Source organism: Magnolia sinica, chromosome 2, assembly GCF_029962835.1.
Source record: "Magnolia sinica isolate HGM2019 chromosome 2, MsV1, whole genome shotgun sequence".
Taxonomy (NCBI): domain Eukaryota; kingdom Viridiplantae; phylum Streptophyta; class Magnoliopsida; order Magnoliales; family Magnoliaceae; genus Magnolia; species Magnolia sinica.
The window spans coordinates 94,290,413-94,313,725 of NC_080574.1; the positions used below are offsets into that span (position 1 = coordinate 94,290,413).

Here is a 23,313-nt window from a genome sequence, read left to right on the forward strand (position 1 = left end):
CACCGCATTTCATCCCCAGACAGACGGGCAGACGGAACATGTGAATCAGGTTCTGGAAAACATGTTGCGAGCTTGTGTTTTGGATTTCAAGGATAGTTGGGATAATTGTCTCCCTTATGCAGAGTTCGCGTATAACAACAGCTTTCAGGCGAGTATCGGCATGGCTCCCTATGAGGCATTGTATGGTCGCCTGTGTAGAGCACTGCATTGCTGGGCAGAAGTTGGCGAGCGCAGTTTGATTGGCCTAGAGTTGGTACAGGCGACTTCAGAGAAAGTTAACATTATTCGACGTCGACTTCTGACAGCCTAGAGCAGGCAAAAAAGTTACGCTGATACGAGGCAGCGACCGCTTGAGTTTGAGGTTGGAGACCATGTATTTCTTAAGGTTTCCCCTATGAAGGAAGTTTTACGGTTCGGTAAGAAGGGAAAGCTCACGCCGAGATTTATTGGTCTATTTCAAATACTGGATCGAGTGGGAGCGGTAGCATACCGCCTTGCTTTGCCCACACAACTTGCGGGCGTGCATAACGTATTTCATGTTTCTATGCTGAAGAAGTATGTTCCTGATCCTTCGCATATTATCAGTTGGAAGCAGGTGCAGTTGAGAGAGGATGCCACATATGTACTGCGACTGACACATATCCTAGACAAGAAGGAGCAGGTATTGCATTGCAAGGTTATCCCTCTTGTGAAAGTACTATGGACGCATCATAGTGAAGAAGAGGCTAATTGGGAGACTGAAGCTGAGGTCAGAAAGAGTTACCCTCAGATCCTTGAGGAGTATGAGAAGGTACGAATTTCAAAGATGAAATTTTTCTTTAAGGGGGGTAAGATTATAATGACCCGAAAAATTTCGTGCCAAGACCCGAGTACAACCTCTATTTTTCTTTAGAAGTTATATGTGGGTTAATTAGCGTTAAACTCAATTGCTTGTGAAATTTGCACCAATCACTTTAAATTTAATCTGCAGGACTCAAAACCTGTAGAATCGTTAACGCTATGTTACCCTGAAATCTAGGATTCAACGCTAAAGCCAGTTGCTCTCGGGAGTACTGAAAAACTTTGTATCGGACCTAGACCGCTCGTCGAAAGTCCGATAGCGTCGATCTTAGACAATTTTGGCCATCTCATTGGGCTTGACCATCACCTCAAAAATCAAGTCCAGATGATGTCCTGGGTCGATTTGCTTTAGTCCGGAGTAAAGAGTGTGAGAAAGCAGAGAAATTAAATATAATTTATGAAATCTGAGTCGTGTCGCTTGCGCGACGATTTTAAGCACTCTGACCGTTGGATTTTGACCCAATTTCACCCTCGGATCAGGGAAGATGGCCCTGGCATGTCCTAGTGCCGGTGGACCTGATCGAGATTCGGTGACCGTTGAATTGAGAGTGGTCCGCCACGGCTGATCTGTAAATCCGATCGGTACGAAAACTCAGCCTAACCTAGATCCATGGTCAATGAGCTTAAGTCCGACCGCACGTGGAGAAAGGACCACCAAAAATGTTCCGTTGGATCGGAATAGGCCTGATTTGGTTATAACCTAAGTATACCTTGGCCCTGGGGCTATTTTCATCTCTTTTAAGCCTATATAAAGACCTTAAAACCCTCACTCTCTTTTCCATACGAATTTCCTAACCCTAGCAAAGAAAGAGAGAGGAAAAGAGAGAGAAAGTGAGAGAGAAGTTGGTGAATCATCTTGAGAGTCTTTTCTGTTACTCTGTGTACCTAAACCATTACTTTTGAATCGTTATTCCGGCAATTCGAAGTTCCTTCTTGGGTAAGTTAATCAAACCTTAACCTGTTTTAGAGCTTAGACTTGTCTTAGTGTTGATGTAGCTCATTTCTATTCTTGCCTTAGGTTTTCTAGTCGCCATTGACGAAGACTTATCGTCTGAATCAGATCTATCGTGTTTTTCTGGTTTAAGGTGCGGACTATATTTGTATAGGTTATGGTTTTCAAGGCTTTTAATGTTGGGTAATGGTTTATTATTGTTATGGATGCAATTTCACATGCCAACTGTGATGTTTATTTTGCATTCCTGATATGTATGTATCATAGTGAGATTTGTGTATTCTATGTATATGTAGGAAGTATCGTATACGTATAAAATATGAACATGTGTTTGCCATGATTAATTGTCGTGTACTTGTGCTAGTTGTATGTGTGTCAACTCCTTGGCGAAAGAAATTGTCCAAATATGTGTTATCACCAACATACGTCACGTATGTTGGACTATGTAGTCTAAGTGTTTGTAGAAATGTTTGAATAGTTAAGTGTGTATTATATTAACCTATTTATGGACGTTAAGAAGAGATTCTCAACTATCCTATTGATGTGTATGATTTCCTACATGCTATTTACATTCTTTGTTGTTTAACTTCAAGTACTACTTATGTGTAAATCCATGTTAAGTTGATATTCATCACATGCTTCCATATTGTATGATTAGAATTGTTGTTCCATTACTGTTCTAAATTGTTAGTATGAATATCTGTTGTAATTGAAGATATTTGGGACTATGAAATAGTCCAGGAAATCGGTAACAATCCTTGAGTTCGTGGCCGAGGTTGTTTTCGCCACGTAAGATGTGTTTGACGAACCCGAGTCGTATTAGGGTTGTCGGCAGTGGTTTGGCCACACGGAGTGTTAGCGCACTCTATGTCGTTCAACTCAACGTGCGCTCGTGCTAGTCGAGTTCGTCAAGTAACCCGATTGTCCGATATATGTTCACCATGTATGGACGTTATTGGTTGAATCTAGGGTACCAAACTTACCGATGTAATTCCGCAACCATTGTACCTTGATCCGCTAAGATTCATGAGCCGAGCATGGTGGTATGGGACACCGTGGTCGTGCTGTCGGCCTACGCTGGGGTGACGAGCCTCCCCGTAGTGACCAGTGAGCACACCAGACTCGTGAGCCGATTATGGTGGTATGGGACACTATATTCGTGCTGTCGGCCTACATTGATTGGTGACGAGCCCTTTGTAGTGACCTCGAGCATACATTGCTACTACATTGAGGCGACGAGCCTTAGGGTAGTAACTAATGTATAATAGGCATGCATTAATTGGTGACGAGCCCTTTGCAGTGACCTGAAACCATATGATCGTATGAGATTGTCTAGGACTGACGACCCTAAAATGGATCACTGTTTGGAAATTGATATGAGGAAGGTACCTTAGCTTCCCAATCCTGCTGTATGAAAAGGACTAATAACAACTTGGTAATCATGTTCATGCACCGCATTGCATGTGCATAGGAGTTGTTGGCACTGCGAAAGGTTGTCATGCGTACCGTAAGATGAAGACGCTGAGGGAGTGCAGGCGAGGGCATGCATCATTCCTACATACATTCTTGCATTAACAAGAGTAGTTAGGATGTGTTTGATTGTATTGCCTTATCATTACTGCTTGATTGATTTGATAACATGTTAACTTTTACTGTATAGTTCCACTGAGTTGATCACTCACTCCCACATTCTGGGGCGGTGTTTCAACACCAACCAGACTGTCTTAGTTGCAAATGGTGACGCGATCCCTGAGGCAGAGCAGGAGTACGAGGATGACGAGGATGCATTTTCTTTTATGCAGTTCTCAGGTAGGTTCATGTGAGTCATGTCTTGATGTGCGAAGATTCAGGGTTTTCTCTTGTAATAATGTCATTTTGATGCTTGTATTTTTGAAAGCAACACTTGTAATTATGACCTGGCATGTATACGTATTTCAGGGACTTGCACATGTATACATATGTTTCTTTAAGTCTTTCGTTTGCGTCTTTCACTTATCCCTGAATTATGTTTGCAGTTTGGCTTAATCTATTCCATGTTTATGCACTCATACAGACAACATACATCCATCATTCAATATGTTGCATAAGTGATGTTTTGAAACTCGGGAGCTGAGTTATGCTCGACCCCCGAATTTCAGGGCGTTACATGAACCACTTCATCCATGGTCCAAACTAGGAGCATCTGAACTCGGTCCTAGATTACCGATCGTAACCCACCTATAAATTGTGCTATATTATGTGATTTCATTTCTGACAGATTATTTCATGTTTCCAACCGCTGGAATTCTTTAGTGTAATCTATGACGATTCGATTCCCCCGTCGGCAATTTTGGTATTGATGAAACAGTACTTGCTTGTAATCACTAGGAAGGAATAGTGATCGAAGAAGACCTCTCATTCATGACCATAATGAGATGGACACTATGTTCTATCAGGCACGTGAGAGTTGTAATTGCTCCCACCATGTAGAAGCACTAGATTTTAATTTAAATGACATAATTAAAATATCTTTCTACTTCAGCTAGTCAATCAAGGAAATCTTCTATGCGTAATAAATCGTTAAAATTAAGAAGTTCAGCCTTACTTCGATAGTCTCTTTTAGCATGATCTAGATGATTACGTTCATGGATTGGTCGTCAGACAAAGCCTTCATTAAGGTCCTCATCACTAGAGCTCGAATTATCCGGTGTAGCCCTACGATTCACCATCGGTATTGCTCTACGAAAATCAAGGTTATGACGTACAATAATTACTGGCGATTGAGCATTGCCTTGGGCTTGGGGCGGAATCAACATATTCGCAAGACGGTTGAAGGTTGCCTGTAGCCCTTGCATAGTCAACTGAGTCTCCCAGTGGAAAGCTTCCATTCTTTCCAAAAGAAAACGAATCTCTCGATTACCGTCCACGGGATTTTGGTCCATACCTTCATTAATGTTTGCCATTAGCTCGAGGGGAGTCATCGCTTTGATACCAATTGACACAAGGATGGGCGTGATGAGGTTGATCACCGTCTTCCTTAAGGATAACTACTTCGAATCGACAAAGCTTCTCTGACTCCTCATAGAGACTTCTCGAATCCATGAGGAAAAAACAAGATCATAGAAATAATATTCATAAATTGATTGATGAATGAAATAAACGAGTCTACAATCCTTTAAAAAGAGATACCAAGCCTGGGAAGAGGCTTTGGAATTAAACAACAATTAAAACTCCCTAAAATGCATAACTTACTATAAATAGTAAATTTACTAATTATAGTAAGTGTCCTATGTGGGTTAACCACATTATTCTCCTAAATTTTATAAACACTTTTCATGTTGGACACAACTCCTAAAGCTCAAAGGATGAAGAGTTATAATCAACTAAAACTTGCTATAAATAGTAAAAATGGAAATAAAATAGATTTTAGACCGTCGATTTGATGGATTCTCGCAAATTCGGCATGGGTTGCTTTTCTTACCCCAAAATCATATATGGTAAGTCGAGTAACTCATTCCGGTTTGCCAGATACACCTATTATAAGGTTCTGACGGTCTGGATTACCTCTGCCTCGGATCAGGCCTTCTTTGGTCCATCTTGGACATGACAGTGTCTGCGACCCTCTCTACATCGCCATGTTAGTCCCACATTCCGAGTGGACTAGTTTTATTTCCGGGAAAACATGAAGGTCATACTAACCTGATAGATGGATTGGATCTTGAACATACGTGCCATGTTGCCACATGTGTGGCATGTACATGAGCATTACTTTACGTGCCTGTGCGCTTAGCACAGCCAAGGGTAAAAGTATTTCAACTCCTTAGTGGATTTATATTTTGTGGGCACACTGATATTCTAATCTTAAATATTTCGGAGGCAAACACCATCAACCTCGTATATATCACTTCAGATCAACAGTTTGGATCGCTAGATGAGATTCCCTATCTAATTGAGATATATGGTCCTTATTTGTCCCATAATGAAATGCCATTTTCTTTTGCTTAAGGACGCACCAATCTAATTTTCTTATATATGTCATTTCATAGTTTAATAATCTTGAACAACTATAACGGCAAGAACAATAATGATAATAATTTTTTTAAATAAGAATAATAAAATATTAAGCATAGGGAGTTTCTGGACGGCCGATTCTCATTGGTACAAGCCTTTGTGGATGACACGAGTTTACCAAACACGTCGATTTTGTCTCTACCAAATAGATTGTGTGCTACATAACACAACATTTAAGGTGTGGAGCCCTTATAGGCCCCACGATCTTATAGGCCCCACAATAATTTATGTCAATTTTTCCGTATCAGTTTAGAGCACGAGCCAAAAAAAAAGAAGCATGTACAAAGCTCAATTGGACTACACTTCTGAAAGTAGTGGGGATTGATGTCACTAGCGTTGGAACCTTCTTAGAGCCAACCATCATGTTTATTTGCCATCTAATTTATTTGTAAGGCCACATCGAGTTGAATGAAGGGAAAATACAAATATCAGCTTGATTAGAAGGTTCTATATCCACAAAAAGTTTTCAAGATAGGCATCCAATGTGCACCCAACTCATACTATTTCATGTGGTGTGGTCCAATATCCTAATTTGATCTATGGATGGACAGCGTGGACATATATAATACATCATGGTAGGGCCATGTAAGTTTCGCACATCAACAAATTTCGTTGCTGCCGGTGTGGGGCATCACATTCCAAGAGGAAGAGAGGCGAAAAGTGTTGACACGTGAAACTTTCGTCAGCCCTATCATGTTGTATGTGTCAGATCAACACCATCTATTCATTGTTTATTTATTTATTTTGTAAATTTAGGGCATGAGACCAAAACTGAGGCAGATCCCAGTCTTCAAGTGGGCCACACCACAGGAAACTTCCGGAATTGAATGCCTACCGTTGAAAATTTTTTGGAGCGAAGAAGGATCTGATCAGGCTGGCATTTGTGTTTTTCCCTCATTCAGAAAGTTTCAACAGTAGTCGTCCAATTCCTGCGTTTTTATATGGTGTAGTCTATTTGAGCTTTGGTTGTGCCACATTTTGGGCTCGTGCCCTACAATGATATGAAAAAATTGATGGAGAGTGTGGATGTAACACATAAATAATGGTGCGGCCCAGATAAGTTCCATACCTTAAAATTTGTGTTGTGTAGTAGGCCATTGCATAGTAACTTGCTACGTTTGGCATACTGGCATATTATGTTCAAGTGGACCACACCACTGGAAAAAAAATTGAATTAAATGTCTACGGTTGAAAATTTCTTAGGGGCCACAAAAGTTTTGGATCAAACTTATATTTGTGTTTTCCCTTCATCCATGTCTTTATAATCTTATGAACAGATCAGATGACAAATAAACATCACTGTGGTGCCTAGAAAGGTTTCAATGGTGGAAATCATTATCCCCACTATTTCAAGTGGTATGATCCAGTTGATCTTTGGATATGCTTCAATTTTGGGCTCAACCCATTAAATTAGATAGAAAAACGGATGGACGGAGTGGATAGACCACATACATTCAAGGTGGGCCCAACTGAGTTTACTCAGCACGATATGAGCATACTGGCAACTCAGTACGCAATCCGATTTCTAGTAGGCCGTCCATATGGGGCAGGGGGAGAATTGGTGCGCTTTGTTGTGAGCTGGAGTCATCGATGATGACATGGATTAATGAGATTCGACGGCACTGAATTTCCTTGTGCATTCAACCAACATAGACGATCGGCATAGTAGATACCAAGCATGTTCTACGGACACAGACGGCTGTGACAAGAGTTTAGATTCCCAACAGAGTATAAATGTTAGAAGAAGCCTGTTTTGGTATATTCTGATAGAAGACTGGGTATGGGTATGGGTATGGCGTTGAGCATTGAACAGATGCCATCATGGGTACTCCTAGCAATTCTCTTCATTTTAGCTTCGGTATGCTTAGGGCACTCTTGGGCATCGTCCAGAACACACAGAAAAATCCCAGGTAGCACGGGTTGGCCTCTCATAGGAGAAAGCTTCTCTTTCATTTCTGAATTTTCAAGTCCCACCGGTATTTACAGCTTCATGAGCAAGAGACAGCAAAGGTAACGAGAAACAAATGAAAACTTGTAGAGATTAAAAAAGAAAAGAAAAATTAAAAAATTAAAAATAAAATAAAATAAAATACTACTAGTATTTCCTAATAAGCTGATTTTTTTAAATTTTTTTTTTTTTTTTTTGGTTTGTTGTTTCTTTCTTTCTTTCCATCATTTCATTCCATTTATATGCCCTTTCCTTCAGGTACGGAGGAGTGTTCAAAACTAGCGTGTTAGGGAGGTTGAGTGTGTTTATGACCGGAAGGGAGGCGAGTAAGATACTGCTGTCAGGGAAAGATGGGTTGGTCAGCCTTAACCTCTTCTATACAGGGAAACAGGTCTTGGGTCCCAATAGCTTACTTCAAAGTACAGGAGAAGCACACAAGCGACTCAGGCGGCTGATTGCTGAGCCTCTGTCAGTTGATGGTGTGAAGAGATATTTTCAATTTATCAATGATCTCGCCATAGAGACTTTGGATGGATGGCAAGGACGAACTGTACATGTCCTTGATGAGGCTTCTACAGTAAGTAAAGAAAAGAGTTGATGGGATGATCTTTATTTATTCTATTGAGCAAGCACTTACTATCGGAACTCTATACTCATGCTCGTTGATTTTGCAGTTCACTTTGAAGGTTATAGGGAATATGATGATAAGCTTAGAACCATGGGGAGAGGAGCAAGAAAAGTTCAGGGCCAACTTCAAAATTATTTCTTCTTCTTTTGCATCCTTGCCTTTCAATGTCCCTGGATTTGCTTTCTACCGAGGAATCCAGGTATGTGTCCCTTGATAACATAACAATACCTTTGTTTATTTTAGGGTGAGAATAATAGACCGCCCTCAATCATCTAATAACTACATTTATGCCTTGTTTGGTAGTAGCCTAAAAATGAGTTTAGATGTGTTGTGGAAAACATTCACGGGTGATGAATGTTTAGGCGAGGCCAAAACACGCACAAATAATAATAATAATAATAAATAAATAAAAGAAAGAGGATACTAAATAAAAAGGCCAAAAGGCTATGAGATGGAATTAAACCAACCATATGATGCAATGACAAATCAGTGACAAGGATCACTTGCTCATCTGGATCACCTTCAACTTATCAGGGCCAGATATTTGAAGAAGACGAGGATTGAATGCTCATGATAAGTGATCATGGTGTTCAATTATAAATTCTGGGCTTTTCAAAGTGGGGTACACCAAAATAACCATACCTAAGGTTCTCTTTTGTATACTTCCCTTCCCGACATATTGTCATATGCCTTGGAATCTGATTCATCTTGCAACTGTATGATCAAAGGGTTGAAATGTTCTATCCCAGATTTTAAAATTAAAAATAATAATAAATAAAACAATAAATAAATAATTAAAAAAAAAAAAAAACTAAAAAAGAGTCAAGAGGTCGAATGCATTGGAGCAAGCCTCTAATGAAAAATTATAAAAAAATAAATAAATAAATAAAATGGAATGTTCCCAGGAAGCGAAGCAAAGCCATTCATTCCATTGCCCACTCTCAACATAGCATTTTCAACTAGAATTAGGGATTTTGATGCATCAACGGTCTAGACTACCGATCCTTTGGGTCCCACTTGTACAAACTTAAATCTCAAGCAATGCTTTGGAAACACATTGTTCCAACATAGGCCTTCATGTGCATGAATCCACCCAGTCCATCAGGTGAGCCACCCTATCTGATTCAAAATTTTAGGTGGGCCACACCACAGAATAGTTGAGATCTCATTAAAAAATTCCACATGAAAGTCCTAATGTAGCACTCACCATTGTATCTTTAATATCTCTTCTATGTGCTCTTCATCAGCTTCATCTTTAATGATATAATCAGTTTCTTGATCATCTAAACAACAAGCTTATTTTGAACATTGGATTCTAATTCAATTATTCCTCATGACTTTAAGTTCAACAATTCTATATCTTTCATTAACTAATCTTTATTAAAAATCACATTTCGGCTAATCAATAACTTATGGGAAGTAGGGTCTAATAATCTATACCATTTTGTTCCATCTGCATAACCAAGATAAAAATAGACTTTTTGGACCTTTTTTCCAGCTTATTCCTGTGCTTATTAAAAATCTATACATAAACATCACAACCAAAATTGCAAAGGAACAAATAATTAACAAGTTTTTCAAACCATTCCTTTTTAGGAATTTTACAATTCAATGCAATTATAAGTGAATGATTTACTAACTAATAAGTTATGTTAACAACTTTTGCCCCAGAACACTGCTTGAGCCTATCTGGACTCAACATGCTCCTAACATGATCATTAAGCGTACAATTCATACATTCTGCAAGGCCATGTAATGCCTCGAAATGCCATGCTCATTGTTAAAAAAAAATAATAATAATAAAATCCTTGAAATATTTTGAGGTGTACTCTTCTCTATTATTACTTCTCAGACACTTAATTTTCTTTTCATTCTTATTTTCAATTAATGCCTTAATCTTGATAAAACAAACAAAAACATCATTATTTCTTTTTAATATATAAACCCATATATTCTTAGAGAAATTGTGAATAAAAGTAACAAAATACTTTAAACCTTCTAATGATTCGACTGGAGCCTCCAAAGTATCAGGCTCTGTGGAGCTTTCCAAATAGGTAATGAGGAAAAATGAACTCTATGAAGCTTTCCCAATAGGTAATCCTCACAAAAACTAAATTAATATAATTTAAAATATGAAGAAAATTTTAATTAAAAAATACATTTAGTCCTAAGTTCCTTATCTGGCCCAATCCCCTATGTTAGATTGTAGCAAAGTCTGTCACAACATTGGCAATAATAGCATTACCTATTATGGTATCTCTAACCAAATAATATAAATTATCCATTAACTGTTTCTTTACCATTACTATTACCTCTTTTGCAATCTTCAATCGAATCTTTTCATTGGAAAATTTATAATCATCTTCATCGAACTTTCCTAATGACAGAAGACTCTTTCACAGGTTCGGTACGTACTATACACTAAAAATTGCACATATGATATTATTAAATATAGTAATTCTGATATCTCCAATCCCCATAATTTTACACATGTACCATCACTATGTAAACTGTGCTGTCATTACATTACTAATATGTATAAAACAAATAATATATGTAAAAAGTCATATGGAACGAAGTGCACGAATCTAAGATCTATTGATTGTTTTTGTTCTCTCCTGGAATCAGAGCCAACAACACTTCCTCATCTTTGGATGAATCACCTTTCTAAACTAATTCTTCTCGAAAACCTTTTAAATTTAATGCTTGATTATGCAAATTAGGTTTGTAATTTTCCTGATTTGATTTTTTAAGTTTATAAATTTTAAGCAAGTGGTCATTCTTTTTTGAGATATAATACTTACCTATTTTATGCTCTTTTAACTTGAATCTTATCTGACCTCTCCCACTAGTGCATTTCTTAGTAAATCTTCCTCTGACCATCATAGCATCATCGACAGATTTCCCATGTATTTTTTCTACAGAACTCTTTGATAATCAATATAGATACGGATGACTTCGTATTAAGATTGGTCCATTGCTGAGATTCATGATCAAACCATCCTACGAATCTGGCATCAAATATAGCATAAGTGTGACATTTTCTTTATTGTCAATCTTCACATTAACTACCACCAATTTGTTAATAGGAGTTTCAAACTTATTTAGATCTACCATCGAAGAAAGATTTTGTTTGACATCGATATTCCTTCATATATGGTTCATAATTTATCTACAAACCTTTTGCAATGACTCACCCAGTATAAGAAGTTCTTCCATAGCTAACTGATTTTTTTCTCAAATATCTTATCTTTCATCTCTACATGTTTCTTTTCTTTTCCTCGAATTGCAATTGCACATCCTTCACTAACATCGCTCTCATCTTGAATTTCCACAATGCTTAATTTGATTTGTCAAACTTCGGCACTTTGAATCTAGATAACTCGATCCAGGCATCTGAAACACAATTGCAACACAACGCCAGAACTAATCTTATGCCAAAAGGTTTTTCAACCTTTGGCTCTGATACCAATAATTGAAAATAAATAAATAAATAAATAAATAAAATCGGCATGTGATAAATGTAGACAATACCAAAACACAAAAGAAAAAAGTCAAACAAAAAGGCCAAAAGGGTTAAACCAAAATAAGAGATAAGAAGCATGAGGGTTTACATGTTTCGGAAATATGTCTACTCCTCGAAGTAGCAATAGATATCTTTCTTTTTTTACTAGAAATAAGAGAAATAAAAATATAAGGCTTACCTTACTCCCACTCTTATAAGGAATCGCACCCCAAAAGATGAATTAATAGAATATCCCTCTCTACACATGCTCTTCTTATATAGATAACATCACAAGGGAGAGCACATCACAGACCTAGAGAAATTGGGTTTGACATATGCATGGATGTACAGATGTACCCATGAGAGAGAGGGAAGATAGAGAGAGAAGGAAAAGGGAGAGATGATGGTGATCACTGTAGCATAGCTGAGAGAGTTCATGAAGAATACCTCCATGTATTATAAAGATCCATTCCAATCATATCATGTGAGTGACTCAATTTTTAGTCTAGGACAGAAAAACTAGGCCCATCTGTGATTCAAGTCAACCCCATGATTGTAAACAACAAGGTGCAACACTCACCCTCCAAACTGTTGCCCATGGTGTGACCCACCTAAATCCCGAATGGACCTCATTTTTGGGGGCCATGCCTAAATATTTGTGTGTCATCTAATGGTTCAAACGGATTTGACTTGTTCATCACGGTGGGCCCTGTAAACAATCATAAACATGTCTTGCTCCCAACTGTTTCCTTTGGTCTGACCCACCAGAATCACAGTCATCTGATTTTTGGCCCCTACGCCTAACATGAGCTAAGTCATCTGACGTATGAAGTGGAATTCACATATATTTCACGTTGGGGCCCACCTGAACTGGCACGACCTCCAGACCGTAAATAGACTATTTATGGTCGTGTGCAGGAGACCACTGGGCTATATCTGGGTGTGTATTTTCTCTTCAAGGATTTGGCATCTTTAAATGATTGACGTACATCACAAGTAAGAAAACGTATGATTACTGTTTTTAGCATAAGCAATAATTAACCGTGTCATTTCATATGTACAGGCAAGGAATAAGATGTATGCCATGTTAGACTCCATCATATTCCAAAGAAGAAGTGGCGTGGACTCCAGATTAGATTTCTTGCAGTTGTTATTGAAGAAACAAAACAAACAAGTTGGAGAGGAGGACGAGGACGATAGACTCACGGACTCACAGCTCAAGGACAACATCTTGACCTTGCTGATTGCAGGTCATGATACCACGACTGCAGCTCTTACATGGATCATCAAATTCCTGGAAGAGAATCCCTTGGTTTTGCAAAAGCTCAGGGTAACATAATTATTTGTTCTCTCAATTCATTGAAACCTACAAATGAGAGTTTTATCTATAGTGTTGATCGATTCACAGGAGGAGCACATGGAATTCAAGCAAAGCACAAACAGCGGGCCCAATCTCACCTGGTCTCAAGTCAACAACATGCCTTATACCACTAAAGTGAGTGAGCATGTGTGTGTGTGTTTACACATGTGCGTACACAGGTGCACGTGCATATACTTAAATATATAGAGCTTTGCTAACCCCACTTAGGTATCCAACAAAACATATCACAATGGGCCTCAATCTCTGTATGTGTGCGCATCATGTCCTGTTTTATTCTCGTTCTCCTTTTCTTTTGGTTCTGCTCGTGTTCAGCTGATGTGATAGGTGAGGCCCGTTATATTTTGTGGTGCCCGTCCGAAAATGTAGGTTGTAAGTCATCTGTTCCTATCAACAAAGATTCAGGGGCATTGCCCTTCTCTTAAAAAAATAAAAATAAAAAATAATAATATTTTAGCACCAACACTACTTACCATGTTGTTACCTCATGTTGGGCCAACCATGCATGGTGGGAGTATGACATCCAAACCATTCATGAAGTGTGCTAAAACAAACACAAAAAACCACTAAATTCATGTGATAATCCACCTGATGACGATGGATTGGGACAAACTTTCTAGACAGGTTAGATGCCGTTGAAACACCGCAGTGGGTCACCATGAGAATGTAGAGGTGGGCCACTTTCCATTATTTTACATGGTGTGGCCCAATGATGATGGGATAGCCTTTTTTTTTTCTTTTTCTTTTTCTTTTTTCCTTCGCACTGGGACATGGTGGATGCAGCTGATGCAGTGTTTGGACATGGTGGTCCCACATGAGGCACCAACATGGTAACTTATCCACCATAGGATTATGCCCCCTACCCGACTCCCACCAAACATGCGTACGTACATACATACACAAGCATTCACATACACAGCCTATCAAATGATCATTACAATGGTTACTTTTATAATATTGATCCATTGTGAAGGCCAGGTAATCAATGAAACTCTTCGAAAAGCAACAGTTCTCCCTTGGTTTTCAAGGAAAGCTGCCCAGGATTTCGAAATCAATGGTAAGTACGAAGATAATCTAATGTTTGACACTCGTAAAATTATTGTTCCTGGAACTAACACTCAAGATAAATACTTGCTTTTAATATCATAGGATATCAAATTAAGAAAGGCTGGTCCATCAACTTGGACGTAGTTTCAATCCATCATGATCCCCAGCTTTTCCCCCAACCTAACATGTTTGATCCATCCAGATTCGACGTAAGTTAAAAATGCCGAATCATTGAATTTGAATCATTTTTCTTTATTTCTTATTTCTTTTATTTTTATTTTTATTTATATTTCTTTCGCTTCACTTGTAGAGTGCAATGTGCAGTTGATAAGAACTCATTAGTGTAATCTAATTGCAGACGCCCATGAAACCATTCAGCTTCTTAGGATTTGGAAGTGGCCCCCGTATGTGCCCTGGAATCAACTTGGCCAGACTGGAAATTTCTGTTTTCATCCATCATCTGGTCTGCAGATACGAGTAAGAAATATAAAAGCACAAAAACATAATTTGAAGGAATTCAATGTTCTAACAGTGGCTCCTCAACTACTTGCAGGTGGAAACCACTGGCGAGAGATGATTCTGTCCACCCAACACTCGTTCGCATGCCCAAGAACAAGTACCCAATTGTGGTTGAGCCACTCTTAATCTAGTACCCATACTTGATTTGGAAAGAAATCTCACAAGAAATCAGGCAGGCTTGACTGACTCAACCAAGCATGACTCAACTCATGTATGGGTACGAGTACTTAATCTTCTATTGTTTTGTAATGGATTTTAAGTCTATTCTGGTCGGGTGATCTAGCTCAGACTACTGAGAACCTCTCGTGGGGCAGCTAGGTTTCACTACTCTCGTGCACCTACAATACTGGTGGTGCTAGAACAACTTGGCGTGCTTCAATGTAGTCGTTCTCAATTATATTCTATATTGATGTGTCCATAGTAGTACCTTAATTCATAAGTAAATAGTGAGTGTCCTAGAATCCAGTGACATATAAGTCACATCACAATCTCAAATGATGGAAAACTAAATAGGAATGAAAAGAATGAATGAGAGAAGCCGCCTTCTCTAGGTTAGCCGCATTGAGTTGGCAGCTTCTTCATTAATTTATTATTATAAATATTAAGAAATTTACTTGTTATAATGTTTAGATGGTGATGACGAGGATGATTAAGAAAATTGGCTTTCCAACTTGTTTGGCTTGTAATTCGGTTGTTAGTATAAATGTATTGTGTCGGGCATGCTAAAGTCTTTTACAACTCGATCGGAACCGAACAGCTATGACCCTAAGTATCAAGATAAATAGAGAAGTCATGGGTAGTCATCTATGATCGAGAACTGAGGGAATTCGGATATCTATTTATCCACCTATAAAGGAAATCAAATAATTTGTGAATGGGAGGGTTTGTTCACCTTTTGATTTCTTTTTTACTTCTCAGCTAAAATGATTTTTTTTTCCTGTTTTTTTCTCCCACTATGATAGCAGAGATAACCCACTTCGTGCAATGTGAGAGTAGAAGAGAATCTATTGTGTTAAATTTAAATTTTACAATAATATCTATTGGCAATCTAGCGTCTATGGTGTAGATGGCAAGGCCCAAGATTTAAGTCTTCAATGGCCTAGCAACTTCAGCATAGATGAAGGAAATTACACTTCCTAAAAGAAAAGAAAAGGTTCTTCCTTATGATCCAATGCCTAGCATAGATAGAAGGGAATTATACTACTCATAATCTGGGTCAGTCTAGCTTAATAACATAGGCGGACAGGATTACACTACTCTTATGTTAGAGTCAGTCTGGCATAAAGGCATAATGGGGTTGTCATAATCTTGGAAGAGCTATGATAAGATAAGATAAGAAGCATTGTAATGTAGATATGATTTGATATGTGTTGCGTTGGTGAAGGCCTGTAGCTATTCGATCTTCCTCCTATTTATAAAATTTGGGATGGTTGTGTGGAGAGAAATCTTCATATCCACTTCTCATATCTGCTGATGTGGAGGTAACCGTCTAAGCCCAAAGACAATTGTAGCCTATCAGACGATACTGCACTGCATATGCTAGTCATTCGTCATGGGTTGGTCATTGGTTACACACATGTTCTACTACTATTATGTGGATAAGAATTTCTCTTGAACTATCACATATTGGTAATAGTCATCTTATTTTACACACGAACGTGAATAATGCACCGTGAGATTAGGCCAATTTAGCGTAGTCATTGCTTTGGTTCTCAAATATTTTCAGCCGTAGAATTCCTATGTGATGCCATGGTGCACTGTTTGAATTCATTATTTGTTATGATTATGTTTCAGTCAAGACTTAATTTCATTCATAATGTTGTTATGCTGATTAGCTAGTTTAATTTGCCACATGCACGAGACATGTGACATGTGTACCCTCGTTATAATCGGTTGGACTTATCTTTTTCGGCTACTCATGACTTACGGATTCCAATTTCCTTCAACCGTCAAAGAAGCTAAAGAAATATTCCTTTTGTCTCTTTTTGAGATTTAGCTGCCATGTGTCATCATCCAGTCGTTAAATCTAAGATCATTAGATTAGGTGTAAACACAACTCATAGCTCAATAGTATACTAAGCATATCTTAACATTAAGTTCTTGGCATGCATGTGCATATGTGTGTGTATAAAGAAAATAAGAAACAACTGGGATAAAACATAGGCTATTTGCAGTTGATAGTACTTTATGACTAAGTGACTGTTAATGACAACTCAGTCACGGTGAAGAAAGAGGCATGAGGAGTGACTAGCATGCTAACAAAATGCTAGCAATCATATTCACAACAACCGAAGAAGCACAACACAATTCCCTATCCAGGCCAACAAAAATGAGTTATGTTCCACAACTGACCTTTCAATCAGTCAAATCCCTCTAGTTATTCTCACTCATAGTCTACATGTGTTCTTTATGGTAATCCAATCCCAACAAGTACGACCCGCTTATAGCCTGGCCTTTAGTAATGTTTGAAAAGAATATTCAGTAATTGAATAAAGTCTTAATTAACACTGAGAAAATTATATTGATAGATATACGATTTTAAGCATCATGTTGGATGCATGCACCATGTCCTTATGGTGTGGTTGGAGTTGTAAAACTCTATGTGGAATTGCAAAGGACCATGTTGTACATCGAATATGGAGATCAAATAAACTGTATGAAAAGTGTACCTGATTGAGAAGCCATAGCCGTAGGAGATGGTCAGAGTCTTCCTCACCTTACACCCTTAGAGAAGTAGTATAATGAGATGAAAAGCTTCAGTTGTATGTAAGCTTGGTAACCTATCCATGTTTATATAGTTTAGAGGGTTGAGTTTGGAACCCATCAAAACTTGTCTCCTTAAGGGCGTGTTTGGGCGGTGGGATTAGAAGGGATTGAGTGGGATGGGATTCAAAAAATATAATTATTACCCATGGCAGGGATTGTCCCATGTTGCCATGGGATAAGATTAATGCTATGCTTTGTTGGTAATACGGTGGTACATTGAATGGATATACCCACCATCATTTGAAATTACTATGAATAACACACATGTGTTATATCTAAACTGTTCATTTGTTTTATAACCTCATTTTATGGCATGGGCCTAAAAATGAGGTAGATCCAAAACTTATGTGGCCCCAAAGAAGTTTTCAATGGTAAGTATTCAATCCCTGTTGCTTTCTATGGTGGGGTCCACTTGAGCTTTAGATTTACCTGATTTTTTGGCCCATGCTCTAAAATAATCTCGAAAAATGGGTGGACAGTGTGGATATAGCCCACACATCATGGTGGGACCTACACAACTTGCTAACATTGAGTGAAATTGGCACGGGACCCAATGCAATTCCATCTAATCTAATTCCAAGCTTTTCCATTCTTCCCAAACATGGAGAGGAATTGGCACAGGACCAGATGAATCCCATCCCACCTAATCCCTTCTAATCCCATTGCCTAAACACGCCCTAAGGCTCCACACGAATTTGGTAATCCTAGTCCAACTAGAACTCTTTGTGTATAACATAGTTGTAGCACAACACCCCTTACATAATTTTAGATGAATCACAACTGTTTTGAGGTCCATTAGTACTCTCGATCACATTACCAACCCCTAGGCCAATCCGGACTGTTGATTAATAAGGCTTACCTTACTGAATTCTTACATTCTCCTATTTGGGCCACAGTGATCAATGTCAATGATTAATCTTGGAAAATATTTTGAAAACATGTTTTAATTTTGAAGAAACATCCAAATGGTTAACCAATATAATTGTTGGATAAAATGGGCAACACTATTACAATATGGTCCATTAAGATCGCTAGTATCTAATCATGGTAGCCATTATAACATTTAATCTAAGTGAAGTAAGACTAAGCGCGGTCACAAATACTATCAGTCTTAATGACATATATTGGGAACTAGGAAGTATGATATAAGGATTACACACGTAGTGTGATGATATGTGTCTATCCTTAAGAGGTCTTGGAGCATTCAAATGTCTCCAATGAGACATGATATTAGTTTTACTTACTCAGAACAAATTATACATATATAGAGAGAAGCAGATATTAACTTTATATCAGAATCATCAAAGCTTTATCAATGAGGTCTCTTTAATGTTTATGAAAATAAAACAGGCTCAATCCCACTAACTGAATACATCTGTGAGATCAATGATTACCATGAATGTTACATGCTCCTGAAATGGCGTGATAGGGAGACCTTTAGTAAGCGGATCCATAATCATATGCTTAATGCCGATGAACTCCATAGACACTAGACGATTCTGAACTCTTTCCTTCACAACAAGATACGTGATGTCAATATACAGTGACCTTAATGAATGTTTGTTGTTACCAAATAATGAAATCGCAAAAGATTCTTAATGGTTTCGGGATATGCTTCAATACTGCAAACCTAAGAAGAAACATTGTAACCACAATGCTTGATTTGATACTTCATGATAAGCTATGAACTTAGCTTCCATGGTAGATGGTGTTGTGGTTGACCGTTTCATGCTTTTCTAAGACACAACTCCACTAACCATTATGAAAATGTAGCCTGAGGTGGACATCTTTGTATCAACGCAGCCAACATAATCTGTATCTGAGTATCCAACCAACTCTAAATGATCAAATCTTTTTGTATGAGTCCAAACTCCTTTGTTCTTTATAAGTAGCGCAACACCTCTTTGTAGCTATCCAATACTGCATTCCTAGATTAGATAGATACCTACCCAACATTCCAACTGCAAAGAAAATATTCAGTCGCATGAAGACTTGAGCATACATGATACTCCCTACTACAGACGGGTACAGAAAATCCTGCATTCAATTTTTTTTTCAAATCATTCTTAGGACACTGAAACTGGCTGAATTTATTACCCTTTACAATGTGCGATTTTCCAGGAATACAGTTTTGCATACGATACTGTGACGCCCTGAAAATTGGTACTTCAGTATAGAGACTCTGATCCCGAGTTTCTAAGTATGAACTTAGTAAAAATGCATATGTATCTTCATTCTGATTCATATTCATTTCATGCACAAATAATCAGAGTAACGTATTTCAACTTAGCGGATCCAAAGCGAAGTAGAGATAATAAAATTCAAGATTATAAGGTTAATATGCAAATATACAATTTTAAAACTGGTGTCTATCCATATGAGAATTATACAAATTACAATAAATATAAATATTTATGAAAAGTACAACTACCCAAAGTGATGGAACTATGAGTTTACTAGGGCACTCTGAGCGCACCACCATATGGTTATATTCCTAAGTTATCTACATATGTCAAATATAAGGTGTCAAATATCAACATAGTGAAGAAAAAAAAAAACCCATGATTATACTTGAGACATTTTAGTGATAAGTAGATTCACAATAAATACATATTTTTACATGTAATGCTCTTAAGCATGTCACCATAGATACCAAGTTATAGATGTTATCAAAGAAATCAAGGATAGGTAATTACGATAATGATACAAAACAAACAATTCTTAAACTAGTTATTTAATACGTGATGCGATGTTATGCACAATGGTTGGCCCGTAGCACAACCCAACAATAATTTTCATGATGATATGCGCAATGGTCGGTTCGCAGCATAACCCAACAATATTTCCATGATGTTATGCATAATAAGCCACTTTGTTTTTATTTTTTATTCATAAATTAGATTGACAAAGCTAGGATACTATCATTCTATCAATAGTCATTAAACAAATTCAAGTAGCTTGTAGTAGCATGTAGAGGCCCCTCAACAGTGTCCCTTGATCCAAATTTGGGATCATCACCCAATAGTCGGTATAAATTTGTTGGGTTAATATTATGGCTTGTCACCCAAGGACAATCACATCTAGGGTGAATGTCGTCACCCACACCCCGAATATGGAGAAGGCACGCTACCCAAATCATTAACAACATAGTAAGGTCGCAACATTCATCGATGTTTGGTGGTTACTATGGGGAGGCTCGTCACTAATGTTTTGCCTGTGTGATAGCCACGTCACCTCGGCATAAGCCGATAGCTCATACATGATGTCCCTTACCATTATGATCAGCTCATGAGTCTTTGTAGGATCGTAACATACTAATGGTTATTAGTGGACTTAAACCAATGGTAATAGTGGTATCCCAGATTCTATCAAATGTTATACAATCACGAGGCATAAGAATGATTAAGCCCTACATTACACTTATGAGATCGACTAAGGAGGACCTCAGGAAAACTAACATTGGATGTAAGGCATCCTGTACAATTCTAATTACAGTCGATCGTCCGTATTTAATTAACTTTGATCGATCGTATGAGCCTGTGTTGGCCACCATAAAGCGGGCTATCTACATATTTTAATAATTTGCAGAACTCAATCCACCACAACAATAATTTGAATTAATCCACTACATAAACATGATCGCAAGGAAATTCAATACCATAGCATGGTATACTAATTGAACAGGGGTACAATTCAGTACAATTCAATTCACATCAACACAATTTAATCATATTAACATTTCTTAGCATTTAATATCGAAGTTTTATAATATTAAGAGTTTCATGTCATCCAAGCATTTTATCGAGCATGCTATCAACCAAATAGTAAACAAGCACATTTAATTATTCTAAAATGTTACATAAAAATTTGAGGGTAAATCTTCTCCTTAGAGTCTAAAATCCTTGATTTGGATATAGCCCTGGTGTTAAAATTTAAAAAAAAATAATACTCAAAACCCTAATTTATCGACAATTTCATCATTAATAAGATGATTTCTAATCTAATTGGATTTTAATTAAGGGTTAAGAGTTTTTACCGAACATATTTCGAGCAAACACTAACTTGATTCAATGAGCCAGGGCTCAGAATTAGCGTACAACGGTATCCACATGGAGTCATGCCTAAATACAGCTTCCTTAATAACATGAGCCACTCCAAATCAATTGTCAGGACTCCAAATCCTAACATGAGCAAACCTCAGAGTTAAGGTTTTAGGGAAAAACACTGATTCCTAAATCACATAGAAGAATCTATGTAAGATATATGGAATACATCACTAAGAAACTCGGAAGGTATGATACAAATCTTACCTTTGATCGTGAGTGGAAGTGGATTCAATGGAAGAAATAGTAGCTCCAAAGGTTTTCATCGATAGAAATCCGGTGAAAGTAATACTAAGAACCCCTTGCTCTCTCTCTCTCTCTCATTCTCTTCTTCTCATTTGTTAGGGTAAATTGATATGGGAAGAGGAGGATTAAAATAAATGAGTATGGATAGTGTCAGATATGGTGTAAATGGCTACAATACATAGGTAGTTACTATTATAACCCTATAAGAGGTTGTTTCAAGCTTTTAGGGCCGAGTAGGAGATGTACGAGTCAATCTACGGTGTAGGATAGTTTCTCTAAGTGACGATCAACCCAAGGTTTTGATCGCCTTGTATATCAGACACACCAATCAACGGTTGTGATCAAAAGTCTGTTCGACGGTTACTGATCATCGATTCGGGTCACGACTATACGGATGTGTGTAGGACGTTACTTTTTATTAGTGTCCTTAGTTTGGTTTCAATCTAATGTCTCAAAAGTTACAATTTTGAAAAAGATCATAGGTGGACAAGTAACTTAAGTTCATGTTGATTTCAGCCCAATCTCACATAACACTTGTGCTGCCGTTAGGTTTTAAATTGAACAATTTCGCGCGTCACCTCGACTCAACATAAGTGATGGATGTCAAGCCCAATAAAACAAATGTCTTTCTATAGTTTTGAGTTCAGAGGCCTAGTAACGAGCAATCTAGAGCTAGTTTGGTTAATCAAGGTATTTTTTAAATGAATTGGGTGGCGAGATTTCTTGCGCACGAGAACTAGAGTTTGAATTAGCTAAGTTGCAACGTGTCCTATTCATAATTAGTGAAAATAATAATTTGACCTTAATCTCCCTAATTAAGAACCTTAATTCAATTATACAAGAAACTACTCAAATTAGTAAAATATACTAAAATTATAAAATCTTAATTTAATCATATAGCATGATTCATAGTATGATTAGAAGTAATTCCTAAGAAGACATCAAAATTAAAAAAATCTAAGATGAAAAAGATATGTGCGGTACATCAGTAACTTGTAGTTGTAGAAATTTTCAGTTTTTATAGGTCTATTACTTGTAAAGTTTTTGTTACTTTTAGTTACAAGATTATTTTTGTAATTTTTATAATATTTCATCATCAAGATACTTTATCTCCTAGTTGCCTGAAATCAATGATTTTCGTTATAGTTTTTAAAATATCCTAAAATTAACCTCCTTCAAAATTTTTTATTATTATATATTTATTTATATATAAAACTAGATTCATCAAGCTTCAATCTGGCTTTTGAAGCACCTTAGTCGGAGTTGGAAAACAAAATATATAATTTTTTAAAGTTAGCATACTAAAACTGTCAATTGTTGAATATGGCTAT

General features: G+C 37.5%; 1 protein-coding gene across 1 annotated transcript; it reads left to right on the forward strand.

Moving 5' to 3' along the window:
• The first annotated feature begins 7,634 nt into the window (after positions 1-7,634).
• On the forward strand, positions 7,635-15,354 carry LOC131226352 (abscisic acid 8'-hydroxylase 3-like). The gene is made up of 9 exons (XM_058222144.1): positions 7,635-7,852; positions 8,049-8,367; positions 8,465-8,617; positions 12,987-13,253; positions 13,332-13,418; positions 14,280-14,358; positions 14,451-14,557; positions 14,707-14,825; positions 14,902-15,354. Exons 1-9 carry the CDS (start codon positions 7,635-7,637, stop codon positions 14,996-14,998), a joined length of 1,446 nt encoding a protein of 481 aa, XP_058078127.1. The 3' UTR covers positions 14,999-15,354.
• Positions 15,355-23,313: the final 7,959 nt, after the last annotated feature.

Bases quoted from the DNA above. Each gene is read 5' to 3' on its own strand.
- LOC131226352 (XM_058222144.1), top strand. From the start codon at position 7,635: ATGGCGTTGAGCATTGAACAGATGCCATCATGGGTACTCCTAGCAATT. The intron at 7,853-8,048 runs GTAACGAGAAAC...CCTTTCCTTCAG, and splicing joins ATGAGCAAGAGACAGCAAAG to GTACGGAGGAGTGTTCAAAA. The intron at 14,558-14,706 runs GTAAGTTAAAAA...ATCTAATTGCAG, and splicing joins TTGATCCATCCAGATTCGAC to ACGCCCATGAAACCATTCAG.